This window comes from Herpailurus yagouaroundi, unplaced genomic scaffold (genome assembly GCF_014898765.1).
Source record: "Herpailurus yagouaroundi ecotype Mexico unplaced genomic scaffold, PumYag 28, whole genome shotgun sequence".
Lineage (NCBI taxonomy): Eukaryota > Metazoa > Chordata > Mammalia > Carnivora > Felidae > Herpailurus > Herpailurus yagouaroundi.
The window spans coordinates 64,797,516-64,824,388 of NW_024412376.1; the positions used below are offsets into that span (position 1 = coordinate 64,797,516).

Sequence of the window (26,873 nt, forward strand, 5' to 3'; positions counted from 1 at the left end):
TTTTTTTTTTAATTTTTTTTTCAACGTTTATTTATTTTTGGGACAGAGACAGAGCATGAACGGGTGAGGGGCAGAGAGAGAGAGGGAGACACAGAATCAGAAACAGGCTCCAGGCTCTGAGCCATCAGCCATCAGCCATCAGCCCAGAGCCTGACGCGGGGCTCGAACTCCCGGACCGCGAGATCGTGACCTGGTTGAAGTCGGATGCTTAACCGACTGCGCCACCCAGGCGCCCCTATTAATTCCTCTTTAAATGTTTGGTAGAATTCCCCTGGGAAACCATCTGGTCCTGGTATTTTGTTTTTGGAAGATTTTTGATTACTGATTCAATTTCTTTATTGGTTATGGATTTGTTCAAATTTTCTATTTCTTCCTGTTTCAGTTTTGGTAGTTTATATGTTTATAGGAATTTATCCATTTCTTCCAGATTGCCCAATTTATTGGCATATAATTGTTCATAATATCCTTTTATAATTGTATTTTTGTGGTATTGGTTGTGATCACGCCTCTTTCATTCGTGATTTTATTTATTTGAGTCCTTTCTCTTCATTTTGATAGGTCTGGCTAAGGGTTTATTGATTTTGTTAATGCTTTCAAAGCACCAGCTCCTGTTTTACTGGTTTTTGTTGTTGTTGTTGTTGTTTTTATATCATTTTTTTCTGCTCTCATTTTTATAATTTCCCTTCTTCTGCTGACTTTAGGCTTTATTTGCTGTTTCTTGTTCCTTTAGATGTAAGGTTTCATTGTGTATTTGAGACTTTTCTTGCTTCTTGATGTAGCCCTGTACTGCTATGCACTTCCCTCTTATGACTGCCTTTGCTACATCCCAAAGGTTTGAACTATCGTGATTTCATTTTCATTTGCTTCCATGTATTTCTTTATTTCTTCTTTAATTTCCTGATTAACCCATTCATTCTTTAGTAGGATGTTCTTTAACCTCCAGGTATTTGTGGTCTTCCCCAATTTTTTCTTGTGGTTGACTTCAAGTTTCATAGTGTTGTGCCTGAAAATTATGCATGGTAGGATCTCGGTCTTTTTGCACTTGTTGACAGCTGATTTGTGACCCAGTATGTGATCCTTTCTGGAGAATGTCCCATGTACACTTGAATGTGTGTTCTGTGCTTTAGGATGAAATGTCTGAATATATCTGCTAAGTCCATCCAGTCCAGTGTGTCATTCAAAGCCATTGTTTCCTTGTTGATTTTCTACTTAAGATGATCTGTGCATTGTTGTAAGTGGGGTATAAGTCCCCTGCTGTTATTGTATTGTTATTAATGAGTTTCTTTATGTTTGTGATTATTTATATATTTGGGTGCTTTCAAGTTGAGGGCATAAATATTTATAATTGTTAGATCTTCTTGTTGGATGGACCCCTTTATTTAGACCTAGGGCCCTTCTTCATCTTGTGTTACAGTCTTTGGTCTAAAATCTAGCCTGTCTGAAATAAGTATGGCTATTCCAGCTTTTTTTTGACATCCATTAGCACGATAAATGTTTCTCTATCCCCTCACTTTCAATCTGCAGGTATCTTTAGGTCTGAAATAAGTCTCTTGTAGGTGGCATGTAGATGGGTCTTGGGTTTCTTTCTTTTAATTCTAATAACTTGTGTCTCTTGATTGGAGCATTTAGTCCATTTACATTCAGAATGATTATTGATAGATATGAATTTAGTGCCACTGTATTACCTGTAAAGTTGGTGTTTCTGGAGATTTCTTGTTCCTTTCTAGTCTTTGTTGCTTTTGGCCTTTCTTTCCCACTCAAAGAGTCCCCCTTTAATATTTCTTGCAGGGCTGGTTTAGTGGTCACTAACTTCTTTTGTTATTGTTTGTCTGGGAAACTCTTGATCTCCCTATTCTGAATGACAACCTTGCTGGATAAAGTATTCTTGGCTGTATATTTTCCCCGTTCAGCACATTGAATATATCATGCCACTCCTTTCTGGCCTACCAAGTTTTTGTGAAGAGACCTTCTGCTAACCTTATTTGTCATCCCTTCTAGGCTAGGGATTTCTTTTCCCTCTCTGCTTTCAGGATTCTTTCCTTATATCTATTTGGCACATTTTACTATGATATGTCTTGGTATTGGCCTGCTTTTGTTGATTTTGATGGGAGTTCTCTGTGCCTCCTGGATTTGGATGCCCATTTGCTTCCCCAGATTAGGGAAGTTTTCAGGTTTAATTTGCACAAATAAACCTTCTCCTTTTTCCCTCTCTTTTTCTGGGACTCCTATGATATGGATGTTACTAAACTTTATGGAATTGATGAATTCCCTAAGTCTACATTTGTAACCTAATATTTTTTCCTTCTTCTTATCAGCGTCATTATTTTCTATAATTTTATCTTCTGTATAGCCTATTTGTTCTTCTGATTCTTCCATCCTTGTGGTCATCATATCTAGTCAGTTTTGCATTTCAGTTAGCATTTTTAATTTCAGCCTGATCAGTTTTAAGTCTTAGATTTCTGTGGTAAGGGACTCCTTGGTGTCTTCTATGCTTTTCTCAAGCCAACCTAGTATCTTTATGATTGTTGTTTTAAATTCGGGTACAGGCATAGATCCCTGGCTGTGATCTCTTCTTGTTTTTTCTCTTGGGATGAACTCCTCTGTGTTGGCATTTTTTCTAGGTCTCTGTCTTCTGTGCGTTAGGAAAGCCTGTTATGTTTCCTACTCCTGAAAGTAATGGCTATATTAAGAAGAGGTCATATACTGTCTAGAGCCTAGTGCTTCAGGAAGTATTTCTGATATATTCTGTGTGCATGCTGCTATTGTGTTTTGGCTGCTGTTTCCCTCAGGTCAGTCCTCTGTAGAGTTTGTCCTTGCCTTTAGTGGGGACTTGTTTGGACCTTGTCTACTGTGTCGTGCATTTTAACTAGGTGTGTTTTACTCTTCTTATTAAAAGAGGCTAGATCCTCTTTGCCCTAGGGCTGAAATTGCAGCACTGTATGGTGAGTAGACTTGGTGCACGCGGGAGATTTGTGCTCATCTTCTGGGGGAGGGGCTCCCTACTGCTCTGAATCTCAGGGACACTTGCTCTAGTAAAAAAAAAAAGAACCTACAGAGTGCAGGAGGGAGGACATTGGTGTAAGCAGCTGAAACCTCCACTGTGGGTGCTGTGCTGATCACTGTAGCCTGTCTGGGCTGATGTGGGGGAGAAAAATGGCACCAACCTGCTCTCTTGACACCAGAGAGGGGAGTTTGTGCCTGCCACTTCTCAGGAAACCCTCCCAGAAGAGTGAACAATTTCCTCTTGTGTGTACCAGGCATCCCTCAGATCCCTGCCTTCACCCTGTCTATGTCTGAGCCATCTTCCCACTCCTGTATTTTACCTCAACTGGCTGGGTTTCAAAACTCCAAATTTTGGGGACCAAATGTCACTGATCCTCTCGAGGAGGGTCTTGCCACGCTGGGGCTGGCGACAGTTTGTCCCCAAAGGGCTGTTACACGAAGGCACAGGGGCTTGGAGTTGATGGTAAAGTGCAGCAAAAAGCTGGTGTCCATGTTAGCTGTCCTCAGCAGGAGTCTTTGCTTGTATGCTAGTGAACGGGGCAGCTCACTGGTGCCTGACCGCTCTTTTGTCCTCTGAGAGGCAGTGCCACCTCTCCCAAATGCATTCCAAGAAGGGGAACTGTCTCTCCCAGGGTGATGCAGGGGATCCTCAGACCATGCTGTCCACTCTCGGTCCTCTTCTCTCCTGCACAGGAGCCCCTCTATGCCCACCAGGCTCCACCCAGCTATGGTGCAGATTTCTGAAACTTCAGACTTTGGGCTCCACTCTTTGTAAAAACTTGCGATAATCAGCTCTTCTCATTTTCCCCGTTCCCATTTCCCCAATGGTTTTGGGGAAGTATTTTTTCTTGTGCAGTGCCCTGTGTCCTATTCTTTTTCTCTCTTTCTCTCCTGTCTCCCTGATCCAGGTTCCCTCCCCTCCATAGCATCAGCAATTCTTTTCTACCCCAATCATGTCTCTGCACCTCCCACCTTCCACGATGTGGCCTCTTTTCTCCTTCTAGTTGTGAGTTTGTTCTCTCAGTCCTCAGATTGATTTCCTAGGTGTTCGAATAATTGGACATATATTATCTAGCTGTGTTCAAGGGATGAGGCTAGCATAGAGTCCTTCTAGTATCTGCCGTCTTAACTCCCAATCTGTACTCAGCTTTAAATGAAGTAAGTTCTTGAATCAGCAGCTTTCAGGAGGTTGGAGTGGTGTTAGAGAATTCCAGATCCTCCTTCACAGCTAATAGAATTTTCCTATGGGCACAGGATTGTATTTGTGAGTTCATTTTTTCTTTATGTTTCCCTAACAGAAAATAGCAATACAAGACTAGTCAGTTGCAAGGCAGACTTTCCCTCTCCACCTCACGAAATACATCTAGCAAATATGGATTTCCTTTATAATTTCTCCTTCACTCTTCTATTCCAAACTTCTCTAGATTTTGTGTCAAAAGGTCAAGGGAAGTTCTCAGCCATGAATGTCTGCCTTTGGCACTTCCTCACACCCTCATTTGATTTTTCATATGACATTTCTAAAGAAGAGTATGGATGCATCACAGGAGTTTGTGTTTCTGTTTCTTATTCTCCTTGTTGCTTTTGAATGATTTAGAAGAAGTGGGGAAATTTCCATATTTATTGTCAAATTCAATCTTCTTGTGTCTGAAAACTGTTCTGCTTCTATATGAGGTGATCTTTGCTACGCTGCCTAGAGGCTCCAGAATGCCGTACATTTCATATTTTATAAGGAGAAGAATTCCCTGTCTGTAGCATGATACTCTGTGGTGCTCCAAAATTGATAGTATAAAAACAAACTCTGAGAAAAAAGGTTTAAATCAGCTATCAAACTTCACAGATGAATCAAATTTCATATAAATGCCTTGATTATATTTAGATAAAATCTCTTTACTATGGATTCCATGAGTGATAACAATTGGTTTTAGTTTAATGAATTCTTGTTTCATGCAGTGTAATTATAATATATGACTTACTTAAAGAAATCCCAGATCTTAATCTGCTAAATGGGGATTATTTTCTTCAAAGTGGTGACCTTTTGGGGTACTCTAATTCTAATGGTGCTACCACAATTCAGAACATTTTTGGAATATCACTAAAGAATTACTTTTATAATAAGTTTATAAGATACAAAAATTGCTTCATTTTCATTATTAAACTCAGATAATTATTCACCTTATTAATAAGACAGTGCCATATGACTACTTTTTTTTCAAAAATAGTCATATCCATCTTCAAAAAAACACATGGCTGTTGCCAGCTGCACCTTATGTGTTTTACATCCAAATGAGTGTTTCCTCTCTAAAACAATTACTTCAAAAGTAGAGAGACTCAAGTTTGCCTCAAAGTATAACAGAGGAAGAGTTCCAAAAATACTTTGATTAATTATAGTGTTATTTATATTAACATTAATTATTAATAGTGTGCTGAGGTCATTTTTGTTATGTGTGTAAATATTTTTTTGTTATGTTACAAAACTAGAGATGATTTTTTCTGGAGAACATAAGGACTTGGAGGGATAGCTGTGATTGAATTCTGCTCATGAAAAGTTCAAGTTAAAGGTACATGGATATGCTAAAGTGACTTTAAGAAATGGGAATTTTTTCTAAGACTCCACAGACACAAGGTTGTAGGTTCTTGGGTCCTATTCTCTCTGGTGTCTCTTGTAGCAGCTCTGCTTTAACTACCTTCTTCAGCTTGGGAACTCCGTTCGCCAACGTAGTGTTATACTGTCTTTGGCCCACATGATGGTCCCTAGTCCAAACCACTAAGGCTACCATAGATGGCTTGGTTTTACTGGAGGGACATGGCATTTTTCTCTAAAGGAGGCAATATGAGACATTCACATTAAGCTTCATTCATAATGAGGTTGATGGCACATTACAGACTCCCACTATTATGCATGGTCCTTGGTAACAAGGATACAAAGATACAGTCCATGCCTTCAAGGATCTCTCCCCTGGAATGAAATTTCAAGATTGAGGTGGGAAGGAAAGAAAAATAGATGAACATTCACACAACCCTGTGAAATGTGGCATAGGTGAAATGTAAATAAAATGGTATGAGAACCTTGGGAAACCCATAGAAGGGGAATATTTAAAAACCCATCAAGTAGAAGCAATTCTAGTCTCTATTTCTCTAAAGAACAGAACTTTGACTAGTGGTTAGAAGGTATAATGAAGCAGATTTGATGCAATACAACAGAATTGTTTTTTTAACTGCTACAGTTGTCTAAAAATAGATTAAACCAGCTGTCTGGAGAGAGTAACAGGCTCTGAATCACAGATGTTTGTTCAGAGGCTGTGCAATGGTGATGGATCAGGATGTCTCACAATGAGTGGTATGAAAATATGAAAAACACATGACTTCCAAGGTCCCTTTCCTCTCTCAAATTCTAGGGGCGCCTGGGTGGCGCAGTCGGTTAAGCGTCCGGCTTCAGCCAGGTCACGATCTCGCGGTCCGTGAGTTCGAGCCCTGCGTCAGGCTCTGGGCTGATGGCTCAGAGCCTGGAGCCTGTTTCCAATTCTGTGTCTCCCTCTCCCTCTGCCCCTCCCCCATTCATGCTCTGTCTCTCTCTGTCCCAAAAATAAATAAAAACGTTGAAAAAAAAATTTAAAAAAATTCTACTCTCTACTTCTGAGTTCTTTATATTTGTTCATATTAGTCTTACCTTACAGTCATACTTTATAGATTTCTAATATTCATATTATGGAATACTCATAGACAGTCAAATTTGGCTTCTCTGTAGGATTAAATGAGACAATGAATGTAAAAGTACCTGAAGGAGTTCTTCACAGGTGTTAGTTGAATTTGAATTAGTGAAAAATAAGCAACTGAAAAGAAAAGGTTTGATGCCTTTTGGGAGTGAGGGACATACCCATATATCCAACTACCCACATTTCAGTCCTTCTCCCAGTCTTAATGAAGGTTTAAAAAAATGAACTCAGATTTGTTTGCAAGAGGTAATTTTTAAGGTAACTACCATCTAGGCTTTCAACACCCTGGATAGAGAAAATCTGTGATCTACTCTACAAAAGTCACAATGTCTATCTTAAGGAGTAATTCACAGGATCATACCAAGAAATTTGGATAATTCCTGGAGGTTTGTGGACTGTGGACTTCTATTCCATTAGTTAGTAACTTGACCAAGAGGGAAAAATAATGAGTTTGTTAATGGTCAATTTTGTTTTGGGTACTGGCTTTGATTAAGGAATCAGTTGAAAATTTAAAGGTAATATTTACAATGGTAATTTTACTTGCCACATATGAGTTTTATGATCCTTGCCTATGGTATTATTAAGCATTATTAATATTGATTAATCAAGATTTGCTTTATAGAAATATACATGATAATGAGAGCGTAATAGTTATACTAATTTGAGCACCTACTATGTAATTTACCTGTATTATCTCTTTTACCATGTAGGTTCTAACATTTCCATTATGCAGACTAAGTCACCAAGGTTCCACAGCTTGTAATAATGTAGTTAGCAACTCAAATCCAGGCAATTTGCCCTTGCAACCCACTTTTTTAACTGCTACACCGTACTGCCTTGGTTCACTGGACAAGCTACCTAATAGAATGGAAATAGCTAACCTTTGTCCCTTGTCTGAACTACACATCATTTTAGAATTCATGAATTATCTTTCCAATATGAACTAAAGGATGAACTATTACCAGGTAGTGTCATGTGTGGAGAAACTAATTTCAATCCAACATCAGGTGTCTTCTTGCCTTACAGAGAAACTCAAACTTAGTACAGTGGTAGATATAAATATATTTAAGCTATTAATATTAAGATGCAAATTTAAAAAAAAATGAATTTTTTTGTGGGATAAATGGAAAGCTTTAAACACACCAGATTTTGGAGGGGAAAAATTTAAGCCTATAACCACAATTTTCCCTAGTAATATATCTACCTATTTTCCCTTCAATGGGGAGTGTAATCTGAGTAACTTTGTACATGGTGTTTCTAGGGAAGCTGAACTCATTTTAATTTTTAAAATATTGTACTTTCCTCTTCCTTTCTGGAAGTAAATATAAATTTTCATAGATTTTTTTCTTTTATTTTTTTAAAATGTTTGTTTTTGAGAGAGAGAGAGAGAGAGAGAGAGAGAGCGAGCACAAGTGGGGGAGGCAGACAAAGAATCTGAAGCAGGCTCTAGGCTCCAAGCTGTCAGCACAGAGCCCAATGCAGGAACTGAACTCAGGAATCATGAGATCATGGCCTGAGCTGAAGTCATAGACTTTTTCTAAGCATAGTTTTGGATAACGTTAAATATTTTATAGGTTATTATACTAGAGAATGTGGGTAGCAATATTTTAGTCTTCAAATTTTATCTTTATAAATAATACTAGCAAGAACTAACGTTTTCTAAGCAGAAATTCTACTTTTAGATGCATTTTATTGTTTAATCTGTTCAACCTGTAAGTTTTTATTACCCCCTCCCATATTTTATATGAGTAACTGGAAGCTTAGAGAGGTTGTTAAGTACCTTAAGTTCACTCAGCTATTAAAGACATGTGTTCACATTAAGAGATTTTTTTAAATTCTGAACCCATTCTGTCTCCCTTTAAGCAATCTTATTTTTTGTGGAGGTAAGATTCCTAAATAACACATTCCTGAATGGTTCTAAACAAGACCCTTATAAGCTCTGAAATATTCTCTATTTATATTAACTAAAGTTTTTACAGCTTTGTAGAAGTGAAAAATATTTGTTTATTTATTATAATTAAGGGCTGTTGCTGCTGAAGATGGAATGAATGCCCAGGCTGGTGAGGCACATCAATTTGATAGGCACCTCTACTTAGGGGATGCCTGGGTGGCTCAGGCGGTTAAACATCTGACTTCGGCTCAGGTCATGATCTCATAGCTCATGAGTTTGAGTCCCCCACCGGTTTAGCTTGAGCCCCACTTCAGGTGAGCACGAGTCCTACTTCTCTCTCTCTCTCTCTCTCTCTCTTTCTGTCTTCCCTTATGGGATTCTCTCTCTCTCCCACTCTCTCTCCACCCTCACTCACTTGTGCCCTCTCTCTCTCTAAAAGAAAAAAAACACAAACAAAAAACCTACTCAGAAGAATATTTTAATAGTTGTATGTTGTTGGGTTTGGTTTGTTTTTTTTTTGTTTGTTTGTTTGTTTTTGGTTGTTTTTGGTTTTTTGTTTCTTGGGGTTTTTTTTGTTTGTGTTTGTTTTTGTTTTTGTTTGTTTTTGTTTTTTTGTTTTTTGGGTTTTTTTTTGATAGAACAGGGGAGGGACAGAGAAAGAGGGAGAGAGAGAATCCCAAGCAGACTCCATGTCCAGCATGGAGCCTGCCGCAGTGCTCAATCCACAAGCATGAGATCATGGCCTGAGATGAAATCAATAGTAGGATGCTCAATCAGTTGAGCCAACCAGAATCCCCTTTAATAGTTTTGATTTTATTAGATTTTGAATTTTAATTATGAACTATTTCTAACACAGAATGGTACCACAAATATCCTGTTAGACATCTGTGCCACTACCATCTTGATTTAATAAATGTTAACATTTTACAATATTCTTTTTGGACCTTTTTTGTAAGGATTTTTTGATACAACAAAATTCCCCTACGTACTCTATTACAATAGCCTTGGTTTTATGTGTTTTTGAAATATACATAAATTAATAATATACTACATATTCTGCTTTTTTTCCACTTTATGCTTTTGAGAATGATCTATGTTAATATGTGTATATCTTGTTTTCTATTCTCACTGCTACAGTATAATCTATTGTACGAATATTTAGCTTATTTTCCATTTTTGAGTATTATAAATAATGCTGTAGCGAACATCTTAGTAAATGTCTCCTTTTATGCATTTGTTTTTTATGGATTACATACCTGAGAATAGTTCTATCAGTTTATATTTCCAGCAACAGGGTATGAGAGTTTCTCATTGTTCTCAGAAGGACTTGATATTAACAGATTTTCAAAATTTTGCCTACTAAAAATAGCTGCCTTGTACATCTTCAAAAATGTTAGCATCATGAAAAACAAAGGACAAGGAACTATACCAGATTAAAGAAGACTAAAGATACGTAACATCTAAAAACAGTGTCGTTCCTCAGTTGGGAAAATGAAACAAAGTCTGGATTATGTATTAAATGGTTTTTGCTCCCTTGTTAATTTTTTTGAAGTTTGATCATTGTAGCATGGTTATATAAGAGAATATTCTTGTTCTTTGGGAATACTCATTGATGTATTTAGGGATAAAGGGACACGATGTCTCAGAATTATTTTCAAATGCTTTAGCAATATAATAATACAGAGAGTGAGATTAAGCAATGTAGCAAATTTCTAACATTGGTGAATCTAGGTGAAGGGTATATGTGAATTCATTTTACTTTCAACTTTTGTTTAGATTTGAATTTTTTTCAAGAGAAAAAGTGTTTGCTAAACTCATAGGTGTGAATTTATTAATTTACTCTTCTCTGAGATTGAACATCTTTTCCTATGTTTGTTGGTCATTCAGATTTCCTTTTTTGTGAATTTGAATTCCTTTGCCTAATTCTACTTTGCCATTTGTCTTACTGACTTGTCAAAATTCTGTAATATTCTCCTTACTGATTCTTTGTTGATGTGTTTTGTCAACAACTTCTCTCACTTTTTGGTTTGTTTTTTAACTTTGTGTAATGGGTTCATTAAAGAGTCTTAACCCATATAAAATGACTTTGTTTTCAATAATTTTCCACTAACTGTCCTATTTTGAGCTCTTCTTTTCCATTGAATGGAGGATCCCTTTACAACATCTGGTCAAGATTCCAGAACATTCCAGTGACTTGGTTATTAGAAAGTCTCATTTTTGTAATTAAAGAGACAGTTAAGTTTATTTTGATGTATAAATCTTCAAATCAAATCTAAAGCTCTTCTTCTCCTTATTTTTCTTAGCATAAGCTAAACGTTTCCATGTCTCTAGTGGAGAAAGACTGTGGTCTACTTTGTACATATCTCCCCCTGCTAGCTCATCAAGGTGCTAATCCTCTGCTATGTGGAATGGGAAGAAGAGGCCAGAGGGCAGGCATCTTTTCATTTGAGCTCACTGTGGTGAAGTTTCTTTCTTGTTGGTCACTACTGCTCTAATGTTGACCAAGTTTTAACATCCTGACTGTGGCAGACACCCATGTGCTGCCTCTCTCTAACTGGGTTGGGGGCATGTTTAGAGGGTTTGAAAAGGCCATGTAAGCTACTTTCCTTTTGCACAGCTCCTGAAGCAGAGATCTGACTCTGATTTAAGGTTCACATCTAATTTTCACCTTTTCCAAAAGGATAGCGCATCATCCCAGCCCCATTTATTGAATCCTTTCCCACTGAGATGTCTTCTTGCCTTCCACCCAATATAGTGGAAATTTATCCTTTTGCCAAATAATGAGAATACAGGTTGACCCAAAGGCTGTTTCTCTCTCATCTCAGTTCTTTTTTCCCCCTGACTTAATTGCCAGGAGCAGGTCAGCAAGTTTGCCAGAATAGACATTTAATTGGAAGCAAGATACCAGGCCTTTTGTTTAGGCAACTCTAATCTTTATGAGTGATTGCCTTGGCTTTCCACCCCCCTCCTTAGCTTCTGGGAAGTGGAGGTGTACCACCTCCCTTCCACCCAGGAAAAAGAATAACCTCTCCAGAAGTCCATGATCCCTCCCATGTCTCTGTCCTCTTACTTATGTGGGGTGAGAAGGAAGTTGGTGGTAAGTACTGGTCTAGCAATTCTCAGTAAGTCTTAATGAGAGGTGGCTGGTCCCAATTGCTAGTGACAGCTTGGTCTTAGACCATGGAGTACTTAGTATCCCTTCTCATCAGTTTTGGATTTATCAACAATTCCAGGACAACTGGAAAAATACCATTTGACATAAGGTTGCATTTCATTGGTATTTTCTTGCATAAAAGTTTTTTTTTTTTTTCAACGTTTTTATTTATTTTTGGGACAGAGAGAGACAGAGCATGAACGGGGGAGGGGCAGAGAGAGAGGGAGACACAGAATCGGAAACAGGCTCCAGGCTCTGAGCCACCAGCCCAGAGCCCGACGCGGGGCTCGAACTCACGGACCGCGAGATCATGACCTGGCTGAAGTCGGACGCTTAACTGACTGCGCCACCCAGGCGCCCCGCATAAAAGTTTTTAAATGTCTTAATATAGTCAGATTTATTAATCTTTTCCTTATAGCTCATCCTTTCTTTTAGCTTTTTCCATTTTATTTTAAGTTTATTTACTTATTTCAAGAGAGAGAGCATAAGAGGGGAAGGGCAGAGGGAGAGAGGGATAGAGAGAATCCCAAGCAGGCACCGCACTGTCAGTGCAGAGCCCTACACGGGGCTTGAACCCACGAACCATGAGATATGTTCTGAGCTGAAATCAAGAGTCAGATACTCAACCAACTGAGACACCCAGATGCCCTTCCTTTAGCTTTTTCAATAACTATTTCCCTATTCTTTTCAAAATTTTGCTTTTCACATTTAGATCTTTTGTCTATTTGACTCTTTAAAAACTTTTTTGTTTATGGTGTATGAGGTGTAGAGATCTAATTTTAATTTTCCCATAAGGATAGTTCTTGTCTCAATACTATTTGTTGAATAGTCTTTTCTTTCCTGCTGATTTGTATTACCACCTTTCAAGCTGCTTTTAACTGATACACATTTCTTTGTATTTTCTTTTTATAGGAATCAACTCTGCTGTCTCCTAAACTAAATTAGATCCCTGATATGTTCACCCATCATAGTGAATTGTTCCATTGAAACTTTATTAGTAGGAGTTGTGTTCACTATTGCATGCCTAGCATTTAGTACAGTACCTGGCACAGAGTTGGCTCTCAATAAATGTTTGGTGAAGGAATGAGCAAATCCAGGCCAAGATCCACGTGGCTATGAGTCTGCCCTAAAGTCTACATTCACAGATTTCAATAGGTTGTATATTTTACTGTGATTGGTAAAATGGATTTTTCCTTTTCAATAACATAGGCTCTCTCTTGATCTGTTGTTCTTTGAGACAGACATTGTGAATATTCCTAGATTTATCCTTTTCTTGAGCTTGGCATCTAATGGGTCACTTAGGTTCATAATTTCCACTTCCTAAAAATTAAGACAGATTTTCTATTCCTACTATATTTTCATTTCAGTTCAGGCCTTCCCCCTCTTTATTTTTTAATGTGATATTTGATATATGCACAAGAATGTGTATAACACATAATAAGTTAAAATTACATGTACACCTATGGAAACTACCACCTGCCTGAGAATGATAACATTATCTATCCATGGCCTCTACTTTGTTGCTTCTCTCTGGCCCGCCCCTTGCCTCCACCTAAGAGGTAATCACTAACTTGAAGTTTGTGTTTCTCAGCCTCTTGCTTTTGTTTTCTTTTCAAATATAGACTTGCTACATAATGCAAATATTCCTACCAAGCATTATATAGATATACTTGTTCTTGAGCTTTTTAAGAATAGTTTCATACTTTGTGAAGTCTGCAAATTGAATTTTTCATTCAACATTTATGCTTCTAAGATTCATCCATACTGCTGTGTGTGGCTATGGGTAATTTCATTATTTAATTTCGTTAGTGAACACAATGACATTACATTGTGTAACATACCACCATTTGTCTATTCTTCTGTTGATGTTTGTTTAGACTGTTTCCAGACTTTTATTTGCTATTTTGGACAAGATTGCTATAAACATTTTTGTTTATGTCTCTTGGTCCACATGTGTAAAGTTTTTCCAGGCTCTGTATCAAAGAGTGGACTTTCTGGGTGAAAGTGTATGTGAGTATTCAGCTTTAAAAGATAATGCCAAATTGCTTTTCCAAATGGTCTATCTATACTCATGCCAGTAAAGTGTAAAAGTCCCCATTGATGCATATTCTTTCCAACATTTGGCATTATGAGATGTATTAATCTTTTCCCTGTGCAGATGTGTAATTGTGTCTCCTTTTAATTGTAATTTGTATTTCCACAAGAAAAGAATTTGAAATTGTTTTATAGGCCTACTGACCATTCTTGTTTCCATTTCTGTGCAATGTCTGTTTGTCTTTGCTCTTTTTTCTATTGGGTTATTTGAGTTTTTCTTACTCAAAGTCACATATTTTAGATCCAAATTTAATTCTTTATCAGTTATAGGTATTGCCAATATTTTCTTTCAACTTGTGACTTTCTTTTTTACTTTTTTTATAGTATCTTTATAAACAGAACTTTTAATGAAGTTTTAATTTTAATAAATTTGAATTTATCAGTCTCTTCTATTATACTTGGAATTTTTAAATCTTGTTTTAAAAACACCCAAATCTACACTGAATTTATAAATATATTTTCTTATGCTTTATTTTAAAGGATTTAAAAGCTTTGTCTTTCACATTTAAGGTGCATCTGGAATTAATTTTTGTGTACATGGTATGAAGTAGGGCTCCAATTTTATTTTCTTATTATGGGTAAACAATTATCCTGTAAGAGAATTTATTTAGATTGAAATATACTCAAAATATATATTGCTATGAGAGGAAAGCACACAATATAATAGAATATATGGTATTTAGAAAATAGAAAATATACATGTGGTAATTAGTATGTATACAGAATTTAAAGAGACATACACCAAAATAACAACAATGATTATCTTTGGATAGTAGAACAATTGATGATTTTTGTTTATTTCTTTTGTTCTTTTCTGTATTTTCCAATTTTTCTCTGTCGAACATATATTTGACAGAAAATAAGGTAGTATAGGTGAGAATATAGTAGCAGCACATCTTAAAGAGAAATCATCAGTTGAAAGAGAAACCATGAATTGAAATCTTCCAACTTAACTTTTTTTTTATATAGCATCTTCCATTCCTAGGGATATGGGAGAATGTTTGTGGATTATGCAGTAAGTCTGAGTAGAAGGTGAAAAACCATTAAGTTGTGGAATCTGGGTGAATCTTCTGTAAATAGTTATATAAAATCTCTCTCTCCTAAGTTGTGTTTGCTTTACAGGTAATGTGCGACTCTTTGGAGAATAGGATCTGGGTTACTTATATGTATCATTGGTGATATAATCATTTCTTTTTGATCAACAGCAGATAATGAAAAGACTTATAAAGCGATATGTTCTGAAAGCACAAGTGGACAAGGAAAATGATGAAGTTAATGAAGGTAAGCATCTCCAACTTGAAAAACATTCTTTTGCAACTAACTTGATGAACTTGGGAAACTTGTTATTGAAGGATACTTTAAAAATCCAATCTCGGGGCGCCTGGGTGGCGCAGTCGGTTAAGCGTCCGACTTCAGCCAGGTCACGATCTCGCGGTCCGTTGGTTCGAGCCCCGCGTCAGGCTCTGGGCTGATGGCTCAGAGCCTGGAGCCTGTTTCCGATTCTGTGTCTCCCTCTCTCTCTGCCCCTCCCCCGTTCATGCTCTGTCTCTCTCTGTCCCAAAAATAAATAAACGTTGACAAAAAAATTTAAAAAAATCCAATCTCAGGTAATAGTGCCAAGATTGACAGGAGAATCTTATGTTAATTTCTAAAATTATCTTTTTAAAGGAATGGTTATTTAAAATGTCATTCAGAGACCATTTATCTCTTCTCGGAATGCCCTGATTCTTAGAATGTAAAACCTGCCATCTTTCTGGAAGCTTTTAAATCCCTATTATATAAGGTAGTCAGTAGTTTCAGTTCTGTTTTCAGTGAATGCACATGAGTGTTAACCTTTTTCCAATAAAATAATATTTATTTTCCAATAAAATAATTGACTGCTTGGCTCAAATAGAATCCACATTTCTTCAGGAAAATCTTTGCTTTGTTATACACAAATCTTGCTCTCATCTAGTGTTTCTCTTTTGCCTTTCACTTTTCTTCTTGGCGCCTTCCTTAATGGTGCCTATTTTTCCACATATATCCTAGGCAGGGCATCTGTCTGGATTATAAAAATGTTTCACCAAAGGCTAGGTGGGTCAAAGCACAGGCCCAGAGTTGGAAAAAAAAAAATCAAACTTGGAGAAACAAGTTGCCTTAAAAATGGAAACTGTAGCTTACAACACCAGTGAGATGCCACCAGATGATCTCTATCTGTGCTGATAAGAGAGAAAGGGCTAAACTAAATAAAACTGGTGATGGGTTTTGAAGCCATTAGTTGATGAGCACAAGGAATCCCTTGAAAATCTGAGTCAGTCCAATGATACATGTATGTAGAAAAGAAGTCTATGAATGTGTGATTGAGGATCAGCAAAAATCCAATCATGATGCCCTAGAAATTGTCTCAGGAAGATAGGATTGGAAAGGGGTTGTAGTCTAGAAAGTGGAAATCTGATCATTTGTGGAATAACCTCCCTGGGGGGAAGGGGTACAAAAACAAAGTGATCTGGGGAATTGGATGGCTGAAAGCATTAAAACCAAGGAGCATCTTCCAAGTCCTTGCACCAAAGAGGAAAATGAGTTAGTGAGAATTTGGAGTTTTGAACAAAGTTCGAATTAAACTATCATACAGTTTAACAGCTTCATTAATAAATGAAGGGACTGAAGTCTGAAGAGGCTGAGTAATTTGTGTTTGCTGTATTGGCAGACTACATGTAACACTTAATGTATAGTCTTCTGGGGCACCTGAGTGTCTCAGCTGGTTAAGCATCCACCTCTTGATGTTGGCTCTGGTCATGGTCCCATGGTTGTGAGATTGAGCCCTGCTTTGGGCTCTGTGCTGGGAATGAGATCTGCTTAAGGTTCTCTCTCATCCTCTTCTTCTGTCCCTCCCCTGCTCTCTCTCATTCTTTCTCTCTCTCTCGCTCTCTCTCAAAAAAATAAAATAAACTAAAAGTATAGTTTCCCCATAAGTCAAAAACAAGGAAGGAGGATATGGCAGTAAGCATGCAAAAGGGGATCCACTGGGTTTATAGTCCAAATGTAATACTTAATGGAGTGAAAATCTACTTATTTCACCAAAGACTGGCCTTGTGATTTCAAATTAGATCATATTGCCAAATGGGAAAGGAAGAAGCACTTTTTTTTTTTTGACCTAAGCAAAATGAATCTGAAAATGTTTTATGTGTAGTCCTAAAAAATAGAATTCCTTAAGATAAAGAGGTTCTGACTTTCATATATATAAGAACATAGAAATTATACTTTAAACCATGATAAAGGTAGCAGGGAATATCATTAAAGGTATGTTTTACATGTGATTCTATTATAAAAAGCTGTTGAAATACCAATGATTTGAAGAATCACTTCTTATAGATTCAAGATAAATTTCTGCCCCAAAGTTCACCTTTCGACGTCAATGGCTTATCTACATGATAATCATTTGCAAGAGAATCCAGTTTTTAATTGCAGTCTACATATGATCAAAATACTGCCAAGCTTAATTATGGGTATAGTTGTGTTTTAATAGCCAAAAGTCTCCTATGGAGTTTCTTATGTATGTACACATTGCTAGTGGTTTCACATCTAAACTTAATTTCACCGTTGCTTGTTACTTCCTTATACATTGGTTCTCTGTGTCTTACAAACCCTTCCTTGGCTCCAAGTTCATTACCACTGCCTTCCTTAATAATCACTTTATGTTCTTCCCAACTCCTCAAACTTGACATAAAATTTAGTTGTTTCATATGAGTATTTGCCTGTTAAATAGATTGACTAAGCTTTAATTAAGTTGCATTTTGCTAGGGTTCTCTTCCATCCTAGCAAAGGGGGATAATCCATGTAGGTTTCAACCCTTATGGGTCTGAGGGAACCAAAGGGACCCTCTATAGACAGGATGGAGATACCCCGATTGCAGATTAGTTAACAGAAAAATCACCCTGTGTTAAGAGGTGATTGAGCCCCAGAACAACACTTTGAGTTCTACTACTGAAAACATAGCTGGACTATTTTTATAGCTTTTGTCAAAGATCAGTATATTTTTAAAGATTAATATTTCTTAAATATCTTGAAGGAAAAAAAATTGAAAAAAGTACCTTGGACTTTATGAAGCAAATGTGTTCATATTGTATGAATTCATTCTTTGTTCTTTTCTAAATCCAAAGAGCAAATTACCCATGATATGTTTTTTTTTAATACAAATACTATAGGTGAATTAAAAGAAATCAAACAAGATATCTCCAGCCTTCGTTATGAACTTTTAGAGGACAAGAGCCAAGCAACTGAGGAATTAGCCGTTCTGATTCATAAACTCAGTGAGAAACTGAATCCTAGCATGCTGAGATGTGAATGATTCAGTAACCTGGAATAATGGCTTTGACTATAGCACAAATGTGGGCAATAATATTTCTAAGTATGAAATACTTGAAAAACTGTGGTGTAAATTTTTAGTTTTAACTGCCTTTATCATGTGAATCTTTAAAAGTTAGGTCTTAATGATTTTACTGTTTTATTACATGAAAATGGTCTTCATCTTGATTATCTGCCTTGACATTATAAACAATGACATGCCATTGTATTTAAAGGCCCAGTATTATTACATTACTGACATTTTCGTCCACTTTAGAATAAACTCTATGTCTTTGCACTACCTGTTTGCCTCCAAGAGACCGTAAGCTCCTTGGGGACAGGGACCATGTCTTATTCATCTTTGTGTCTCCAGCATCTAGTACAGTGCCTGGTACATAGTAGGTGCTCAATATATGTTGAACCCAACTGAACTGAACTGCCAACAAAATACAAATAAAAATAAAAAGGTCATCACTATGTAGCATTCCTTCCATTGTCCAAATGCTGAGACATTTTTAAAAAAAAATAGAAACATGAAATTTTATAACTGGCTATGACTTGGTAAGATTTTCTTAGAATTTTTGGCATCACTCATAATCCTAGAACCTTTGAGCCCCGAATGAAGAATTTAACAATGAAATGGGTTAATAGAAAATATAATTACATATTTAAGTTTCATAGAATTGTTCCAAACAACACATTAAAGATTTTTCTAAAGTATATACTCTTTGCTTTCTGTCTTAAATTTTCATTTGTTGTTTTTTCAATAACGTGAATTTATTTAGTGGGATGGTGAGTTTTTTAAAGTTAGAGGATATGCAGGGTTGCTATTTTGTTATAACCTTCTAATTTCTGCCTCTGATGCTTTAATGCTAAATAAGATATCAATGACTGACTTCTATCTTGCCCATTAGCTTCATTCTGAGTTTTAGAGGGTATGTCTATGGGAAGAACCAGGAAAAAGCAATGGCTGTCTACCTGGAAACACATATCCAAGCCCCACCAGGTATGTTCCGTTTCCCTTCAAGGCATCTCTTGCCATCATTGCTTACAATGATTGACATCCTTTTTCTTATCAAAGCATTTCAATTACACTTTCTATACAAAATAGGTGGTGATGAATCTGTATTTGATTTTTATTTTATAAGTGAGTTAAATACTGGTAATATCCACAACACCTCATGCATCCCCTTAATAAGAATGGGGGTACAGGCCAGTAATTTCCCTCATCTCTTCACAGACCATAAAACAAAGTATTTTTTTTTTTTTTACCAGCTAGGTTTTGTCTCATGGAGTTATGCCTATCTGGATTCTCTTCACTCTGTTTTTGTCAAGTCATACAGGAATACGAATTGTCATAGCTTAAGGGTAGTTTCATAGGTTCTAAAAAACAATTAAATACATTATACGCTAAAACTCATTAATATCACACATTTTTTGTTTTCTAGACATGAAAACAAAATGACCATTAAATGGTAGCTCTTTAAAGATTATTTCTTAATTTCTACTTTTGGGAATTTAAAACAGTTAATGTAAGAAAAGAACTTTATAGGGGCGCCTGGGTGGCTTAGTCGGTTAAACGTCCGACTTCGGCTCAGGTCATGATCTCACAGTTCGTTAGTTCGAGCCCTGCGTCGGGCTCTGTGCTGACAGCTCAGAGCCTGGAGCCTGCTTCACATTCTGTGTCTCCCTCTCTCTCTGCCCCTTCCCTGCTCATGCTGTGTTTCTCTCTGTCACAAAAATAAATAAACATTAAAAAAAATTAAAAAAAAGAAAAGAACTTTATACATTTTTGCTACCATTTTAGAATATTTCATTAACTTTTGTGCTTTGCAAATGGGATTTTGTGTTAAACATTTTTCAAACTTTATATATTTTATGTTATACCTCAGAACTAAATAAAATATTGATTTTTTTCTTTGTTATATGTTACTATAGTTTATATTAAACCAGTAAAGATATGAAATTTCCATAATAGAAAATACTTACAGTCTTCTAGTATTGTCTAGGATTCCAAGAGTAAAAGGTTTTTACTGTACCTATGGGACAGCATATTTAGTAATCTTCCTAATTGGGATTGAAAAAATGTTGAATGGGAAAGTGTCAGATTTAGCTGAGGACATTCTTCCTAGGATCCTTGGAGTGTTGAATGAAAATAAAGCTCATGGCAACTATATCCTGTAAGAAAATACATTTTTTTTTTGTCGTCTATGCCTTTCACAACTGCAAAGCTCCAAACATAGGTGGTTTTTCCTTTATTTACTATGCTTATGTAAAACTGGTACATTTCTGTTATTTCATTTTTTTCCTTCTTCATAGCTTCTAGGTGGTAGCCAAGAAAGAAGATGTGATGCCAAGATGTGGTGGATACTATTGATATCCTACCCAGATCCTTTGTAATGGGCCAGTGCAGGCATCTCCCAGATTCTGTGAGTGTTCCCAGAATAGCAGTTCCCAACAATCCACTTCCCCAGGGAATTGCCCTCAACTGAAAGGAAGCCCTGGATGTTATGTCTCCCCTTCCCCATACCAGTGACCAACTGGGGTGGAAATAAAAAGGCTGGGCCCTTGTCTTAAGGTGGGCCACATTTTTTGGTGTACTTCATGCTCAAGAGCTGCAGAAGGGATTAGGTTTGGCCAGACTCCAGTTGAGACCAAATCTGTGTTTAGCTTTTCCCTCTATTATCCTGTCTCCCTTCCTCCCTTTCTGCTGAGAACATTCCTTCAATATATCATATCCAAATCTTATTAGGCTTTGTCCCCAGTGAACTCATCCTAAGACATAGGTATTACTGTGATAATATAGAGGCAAGGTAAGGATTATTCTAGGTGATTGTTATCAAAATTAATACTTCTTTGAGGTTAATAATAGCTCTAGGCCAGCAACACCTTGTCTTAACTGTTTTAACAGGAAGATTGGGCTTAGAAGCAATGCTCAAAGAATTAGGTGGGGCAACTTGGAGAAGGGAACATTTTAACAGAACCAAAAACAATTTTGTTTAGCGAAAGACATTTAGGTGATTATGATTAATTAGAAAATTATCCAAGTCCTATATCTGTTTTTTAACTTCTTTGCTATTAGTTTTTTCCTCAGTTACAGATAAAGGAAAGGAAACAACTCTCAAATTGCTTCTTAGGCTTACTCTTTAAAAATTTTGGTACTGTAAGTGTTTCTGTATTAAATTTGCTGAAGACCCTTGACTTAATGGAATTCACAATACATTGAGAAGCTTAGATTTATAGACTTGAAATAAAACAGGGAAATAAGCAAAATAGTATCTGGTGTCTTCAGAGTTCTGTGTACTTTAAAAACTTAAAAATGACATGTATTTTGTGATTGTTAAAAGCAAATTTACTACCACTTAAGACAACTGTCTTACTCAATCGTGTCCAATATATTTTTATTTCAAATGCGTTAAGCCAAATGAAAGAAGCTGTTAGAAATGGGAAGGTAAAGTGTCTTATGAATGATGTCTAAAAACAACTGAAGTCACATTAATTGTTTATTGTGTGCTCTGGGACAAATCTGGTCTTCTACCATGTTCCATCAAACAGGGCTTTGCCACAAGCAGATTCTCATTCTTTGGGTGTCTCAGAGTTCTTTCAGGGGATTGGTATCAACACCCAAGGTGGTAATGATCTTTCTTTCCATGTTTCTTTTTTTTAAATCAATCTAAAAGGTTATTAATTTTTTAAAATACGAGTTTGAGAGTTTCCCAGTTGGTACCACATGTTAGTGGAGACCAATGTATATACTCATGAGTCAATCACTCAGTCAACCACCTTTAGTTGTGTTATGGTTTTAACTACAATGCAATTTAAATTGCTCTTATTCTTAGTCATAAGTTGTTTAATTTATACTCATAAGGGTTGCTTTGAGACTGCAGCATAAGGTTTATAAGTTACTGAAGTGCATGATACTTCTGTAAATTTGTCTGAAGGTGATTTTTATCACATTTAAGATATAATCATTTTGGTTTTTTTTAATGTAATCCACCAAGATGTCTCTAGTACCTTAAAATATGTTTAAAAAGATAAATTATAGTGGCAGTTTTCTCTAACTTGGCTTTTCATTTTTGTGAAGAAAAATTCCCTACCCTGCTAATTATATAAGAAGTATTTAAAATTAGTACTTTGAAAATTTTGCCATTTAGAAACAAAACACAGTACTTAAAAAAAATCACTTGTCTTTTCTAGATGCAAAATGAAAGAATTCTAAGTATCATAAAGCTCTTTTTGTGTATTTTTGATGCTATATCATAGCCTCATTTTAATGTTTTAAAATAAATTTGATCTTCAAAATAAACTCTTTTCTTTTACACAATTAAAGTAAATAAACAGTGGGCATCACTTATTAAATGGGAAATAAGCATTGCCAGTATATATTTTGATTACAAATATTATAAAGATTATAGGAAGAGCCAGGTGGCTCACTTGGCTAAGCATGTGACTCTTGGCTTCAGCTCAGGTCATGATTTCATGGGTTCGTGAGTTTGAGCCCTGTATCAGGCTCCATGCTGACAGTGCAGAGCCTGCTTAGGATTCTCTGTTTCTCCCTCTCCCTCTCTCTCTCTCTCTCTCTCTCTCTCTGCCCCTCTCCCACTCTCTGTCTCCAAAAAATACATAAACTTAAAACAGCTTTTAAAAAAGATTGCAAGAAGATGAATTTTATAATGCTACCTTAAATAATATAGCAATCTAAAATAAAATGCCTTATCTTTAAAGCTACATTTCTACACAAACATTTTCTTTTCTCACCTTGGCTTGTAGATGCCCAAATTAATTACAAAATTTCACAATGAAAAAATGAGATAATTATTAAAAATCCTATGGGATTTGAAAGGTTATACATTACTATGAAAGTGGTTTGTGGATATGAAAGAGAAAACATTGGATTAATGGTTTCTAAGATTTTGCTCAGCCCTGGAATACTTGTCAAATTTACGAGAGTAATTTTTAAAAAGATAATTCCTGCCCATTCATCAGGTTTTCAGGATTTTGATTTCTCTGTTATAATGCAAAAACGTAGCAATAATAAATATCAGTACCATTTTCCTGAAGTTGTTAACATGCATTGCCAGGACTTAAGAAGGGAAACAAAACAGACTGGGAAGATTTGGTACCCACTGTCTTGGATAATCCTTTATCAGGACCTTGCAATCTCAGGGACAGTAGAATGCCTACCTTGGAAACTGTGCAGTTAAACACAGATTTTGAGGATTGCTTAATTTTTAATTTTATTTTTTAACAATTCTATTTTCAAATTGAAAATTTTTATTAAAAACAATGCAAACATCTTATGGAAAACACAAAACAAGAGGAGGAAAGTTTATAATCCTTTATAACCAACAAAATTTTTTTTGGATTTATTTCATAACAAGTCCCTTCCTATAATTGTAATCATAGTATATAGACTACTTTATATTATGCTTTTAGTATGATCCTGAGCACTTCCCACATTGCTTTCCAGCCTTCATTATTTCCACTTTCAGTGGCTGCACAGTAGTTGATAAAGTGGAGGCGAGGCACCATTTCTTTATTGGATAGTTATATCTGCATTTTAAGTGGTTCCTCAATGACGACTTGTTACTCTGCTTTGTTTCTGTAAAACTAAATATCCAAAATTAGGGTTATGAGTTAAAAATATCCCACATTTATAGGTTCGGATGCATATTTTTACATTGCTTTTGAAAGGGTTTTATTGCCAGTTTTAAGCATCACAGTTGATGAGCACATGCCCTCTCTACAATATGCAGTGTTATCACTTACATCTTTTTCTAATTTGAAAGGTAAAATAAAAGGGTATCTTGCTTTAATATTATCAATTACAAATGAAGGTAATAGATTTCTATAAGTTTGTTCAGTAGCTACTTTCTTCGTGAAATGTCTGTTAATATTTTTACCTGTTTACTTATTGGAATAATACTATTTCTTTATTAACTTGTATGAACTGTTTATAAAGATAGTAAGTTTGCATATATATCCCAAATTTTTGTTTATATTTAAAAAATTTTGTCACATATTGAAATGTTTCATCTTTATTCTTAATATCTGTTTTTTTCTTTTTGAGTTCTTTTATTCCTGTTAAGATCAGACAAGTTCCCTTCTGATATAGGCTGAATTGTGTCCCACTTAAATTCATATGTTGAAGTCCTAACTCCAAGTACCTCAGAATGTAACTGTATTTGGAAGTAGGACCTCTAAAGAGATAATTACCGTAAAATGAGATCATTAGGATGGGTCTTGATCCATCCAATTTGACTGGTTTCCTTATCAGAAGAGATTAGGATACAGACTTGCAAAAAGGGAAGACCTTGTGAATCCAGGAGGAGAAGATGGGCATCACAAGCCAAGGTGAGAAGCCTTAGAAGATTGGTTTGGTTCCCTGCTCACACTTTGGTCTTATATTTCTAGCCTGTGAGACCTGTGAGAAAATAAATTTCTGTTGTATAAAGTCACTCAGTTTGTGGTAATTTATTATGGGGCCCCTAAGTATTGCACCTTCCAACTCCCTAAATTCTATAAAATTATGTACAACTCTGTGTTCTCCTGTCTCCCCTATGGCTTTATTTTTCAATTTACTTCTGAAATGTATCTGTATTTTTGTTGAGTCTAAATTGGTATGTGTTTTTCGCAAATTGCTACATAGCTAATCCATCTCCAGGCCCTGCTGTCTATTTTAATGTGGAGTTATTTAGCCTCAGAAAAAGAATTGTCTAGAACATTCTGGTATCTAGACAAAACCTTCTCACGTCCCTTGCTGGAAATAATTATTCTTCCTAAGAAGTACCCCCTTCTCAGGGTTTCAATTCTTGTTTCACAATCATTTGTGAACTCTCTCCTAGTAAACCAAAGAAATCAGGAAAGAGGCTGTATCTTTCTCATCTATATTTAGTATTTCTTTAGTCACAACACTGTACATTAAGGAAGAAATGATCAAAGGATCAGGGAATATTAGCTCTCAGTCAGACCTTGGGTCATTATAGGCCACTAGTAGTCTGCAGGTCCCTGAGGCCTATTCAGGGGGTCTGTGATTTTGAAACTCTTTTTCATTACACTAAGATGTTATCTGCCTTTTGCACTGTGTTGACATTTGCACTGATGGTTCAAAAGCAATGGTGGTTAAGTACGGTTGGTGCTTAAACATGAATCAAAGCAGTGGCTTCAATAGTTACTGCATTCTTCATGCCACATATTGGCAGGAAACAAAACTACATAAATATGTCCGTTGTGAAGCAGTAAAAGTTGTTAATTTTAAGTCTCAATTTGAATACATTTCTTTCAGATATTCTGTGTGATGAAATGGGAAGTATGCATAAAGCATTTCTACTGAATACTGAGGGGTATTGTCTCAAGGAAAAGCATTTGTGTGATTATTGGAGATGGTAGCTGTAACACTTTCTTTAAAAAAGCACAACTGACAAAAAATATTAGTCAGACTAGAGTATTTGGTATACACTTTCTTGTGAATTCAAGAAGGGAACCTATCATTTTAAGGAAAACAACTGACATTTGTTGCCAATGCTTAAAATTTGACCTTTTAAGCATAAATGAGAAGTTTGCAAAATTTGTTTCCATGTCTGAGGTAGATAGCTTTCCAATATTTCACAACTTTTCTGATTAAATCCATGGTGATATTAACATATAGGATTTCTTTGATGTTATATAATGAAGACACATTCCACATTGCAATTAGCTTGTAAAAAACTACCATTTGTTGACAATAAATTTCACGTAATAAAAAATAAAAGGCCAAAAGTTATGAGCATTAAAAAAAAAGAAAAAAACTACCACTTGTTAATTTTGCGCCAGATTTTCTTCATATACTTAAATTAAAACAACCCACATATACCAACAGATGGAATGCAGTAGGAGATCTGGGACTTGCTTGTCTATTCAGGTGGACAGTAAATAGATTTGCAAACACCAATTTGCAGACTTTTTATCTCTTTTTTTCTCCCAAAATATTTTCATTAAAATTTTTATGTAGTAAGTTTATTTTTTTTTAATTTTTTTAATGTTTATTTATTTTTGAGACAGAGACAGAGCATGAATGGGGAAGGGGCAGAGAGAGAGGGAGACACAGAACCGGAAGCAGGCTCCAGGCTCTGAGCCCTCAGCCCAGAGCCTGACGCGGGGCTCGAACTCACGAACCGTGAGATCGTGACCTGAGCTGAAGTCGGACGCTCAACCGACTGAGTCACCCAGGCGCCCCTGTAATAAGTTTATTTTTAAGTACACTTTTAAAATTCCAGTTCTAATTTCTAATTTTTTTTTTTTTTTAAATTCTTGAGAGAGCGAGCACAAACCTGTGAGCAGGGAAGGGGCAGAGAGAGAGAGAGAGAGAGAGAGAGAGAGAGAGAGAGAGAGAGAGAGAGAGAGAGAAACCCAAGCACGCTCTGCACTCTTGTGGAACCTGAATCGGGGCTTGAACTCATAAAGCCTGAGATATCCTAAGCTGAAATCAAGAGTCGGACACTTAACCGACTGGGCCACCCAGGCGCTCCTCCAGTTCTAATATAGTAAATATCAGCAGACCTTATATAAACAAAAGGTCTTTGGGGTCCTCAATAGTTTGTTAAGAGTTTTGGGAAGGGGCTGTAAGGCCATAAGTTTGATAACTATTGTGGTAAGCTAACTCCTGTAACGGTGGAACCTAATTCTTTGAAGGACTCTTTCCCGTGTCAGTAAAATA

General features: G+C 36.2%; 1 protein-coding gene across 3 annotated transcripts in view; it reads left to right on the forward strand.

The window, feature by feature from the left end:
* The window catches only part of TRPC3 (transient receptor potential cation channel subfamily C member 3), a 73,132-nt gene extending 54,232 nt beyond the window's left edge, over positions 1-18,900 (forward strand). For all 3 annotated transcript variants that reach the window (XM_040474650.1, XM_040474654.1, XM_040474652.1), the window contains 2 exons: positions 15,061-15,136; positions 18,040-18,900. In XM_040474650.1, the coding sequence (XP_040330584.1) occupies positions 15,061-15,136; positions 18,040-18,182 (219 nt within the window). In that variant the 3' untranslated portion in view covers positions 18,183-18,900. The remainder of the gene's footprint in view (positions 1-15,060; positions 15,137-18,039) is intronic.
* Positions 18,901-26,873: the final 7,973 nt, after the last annotated feature.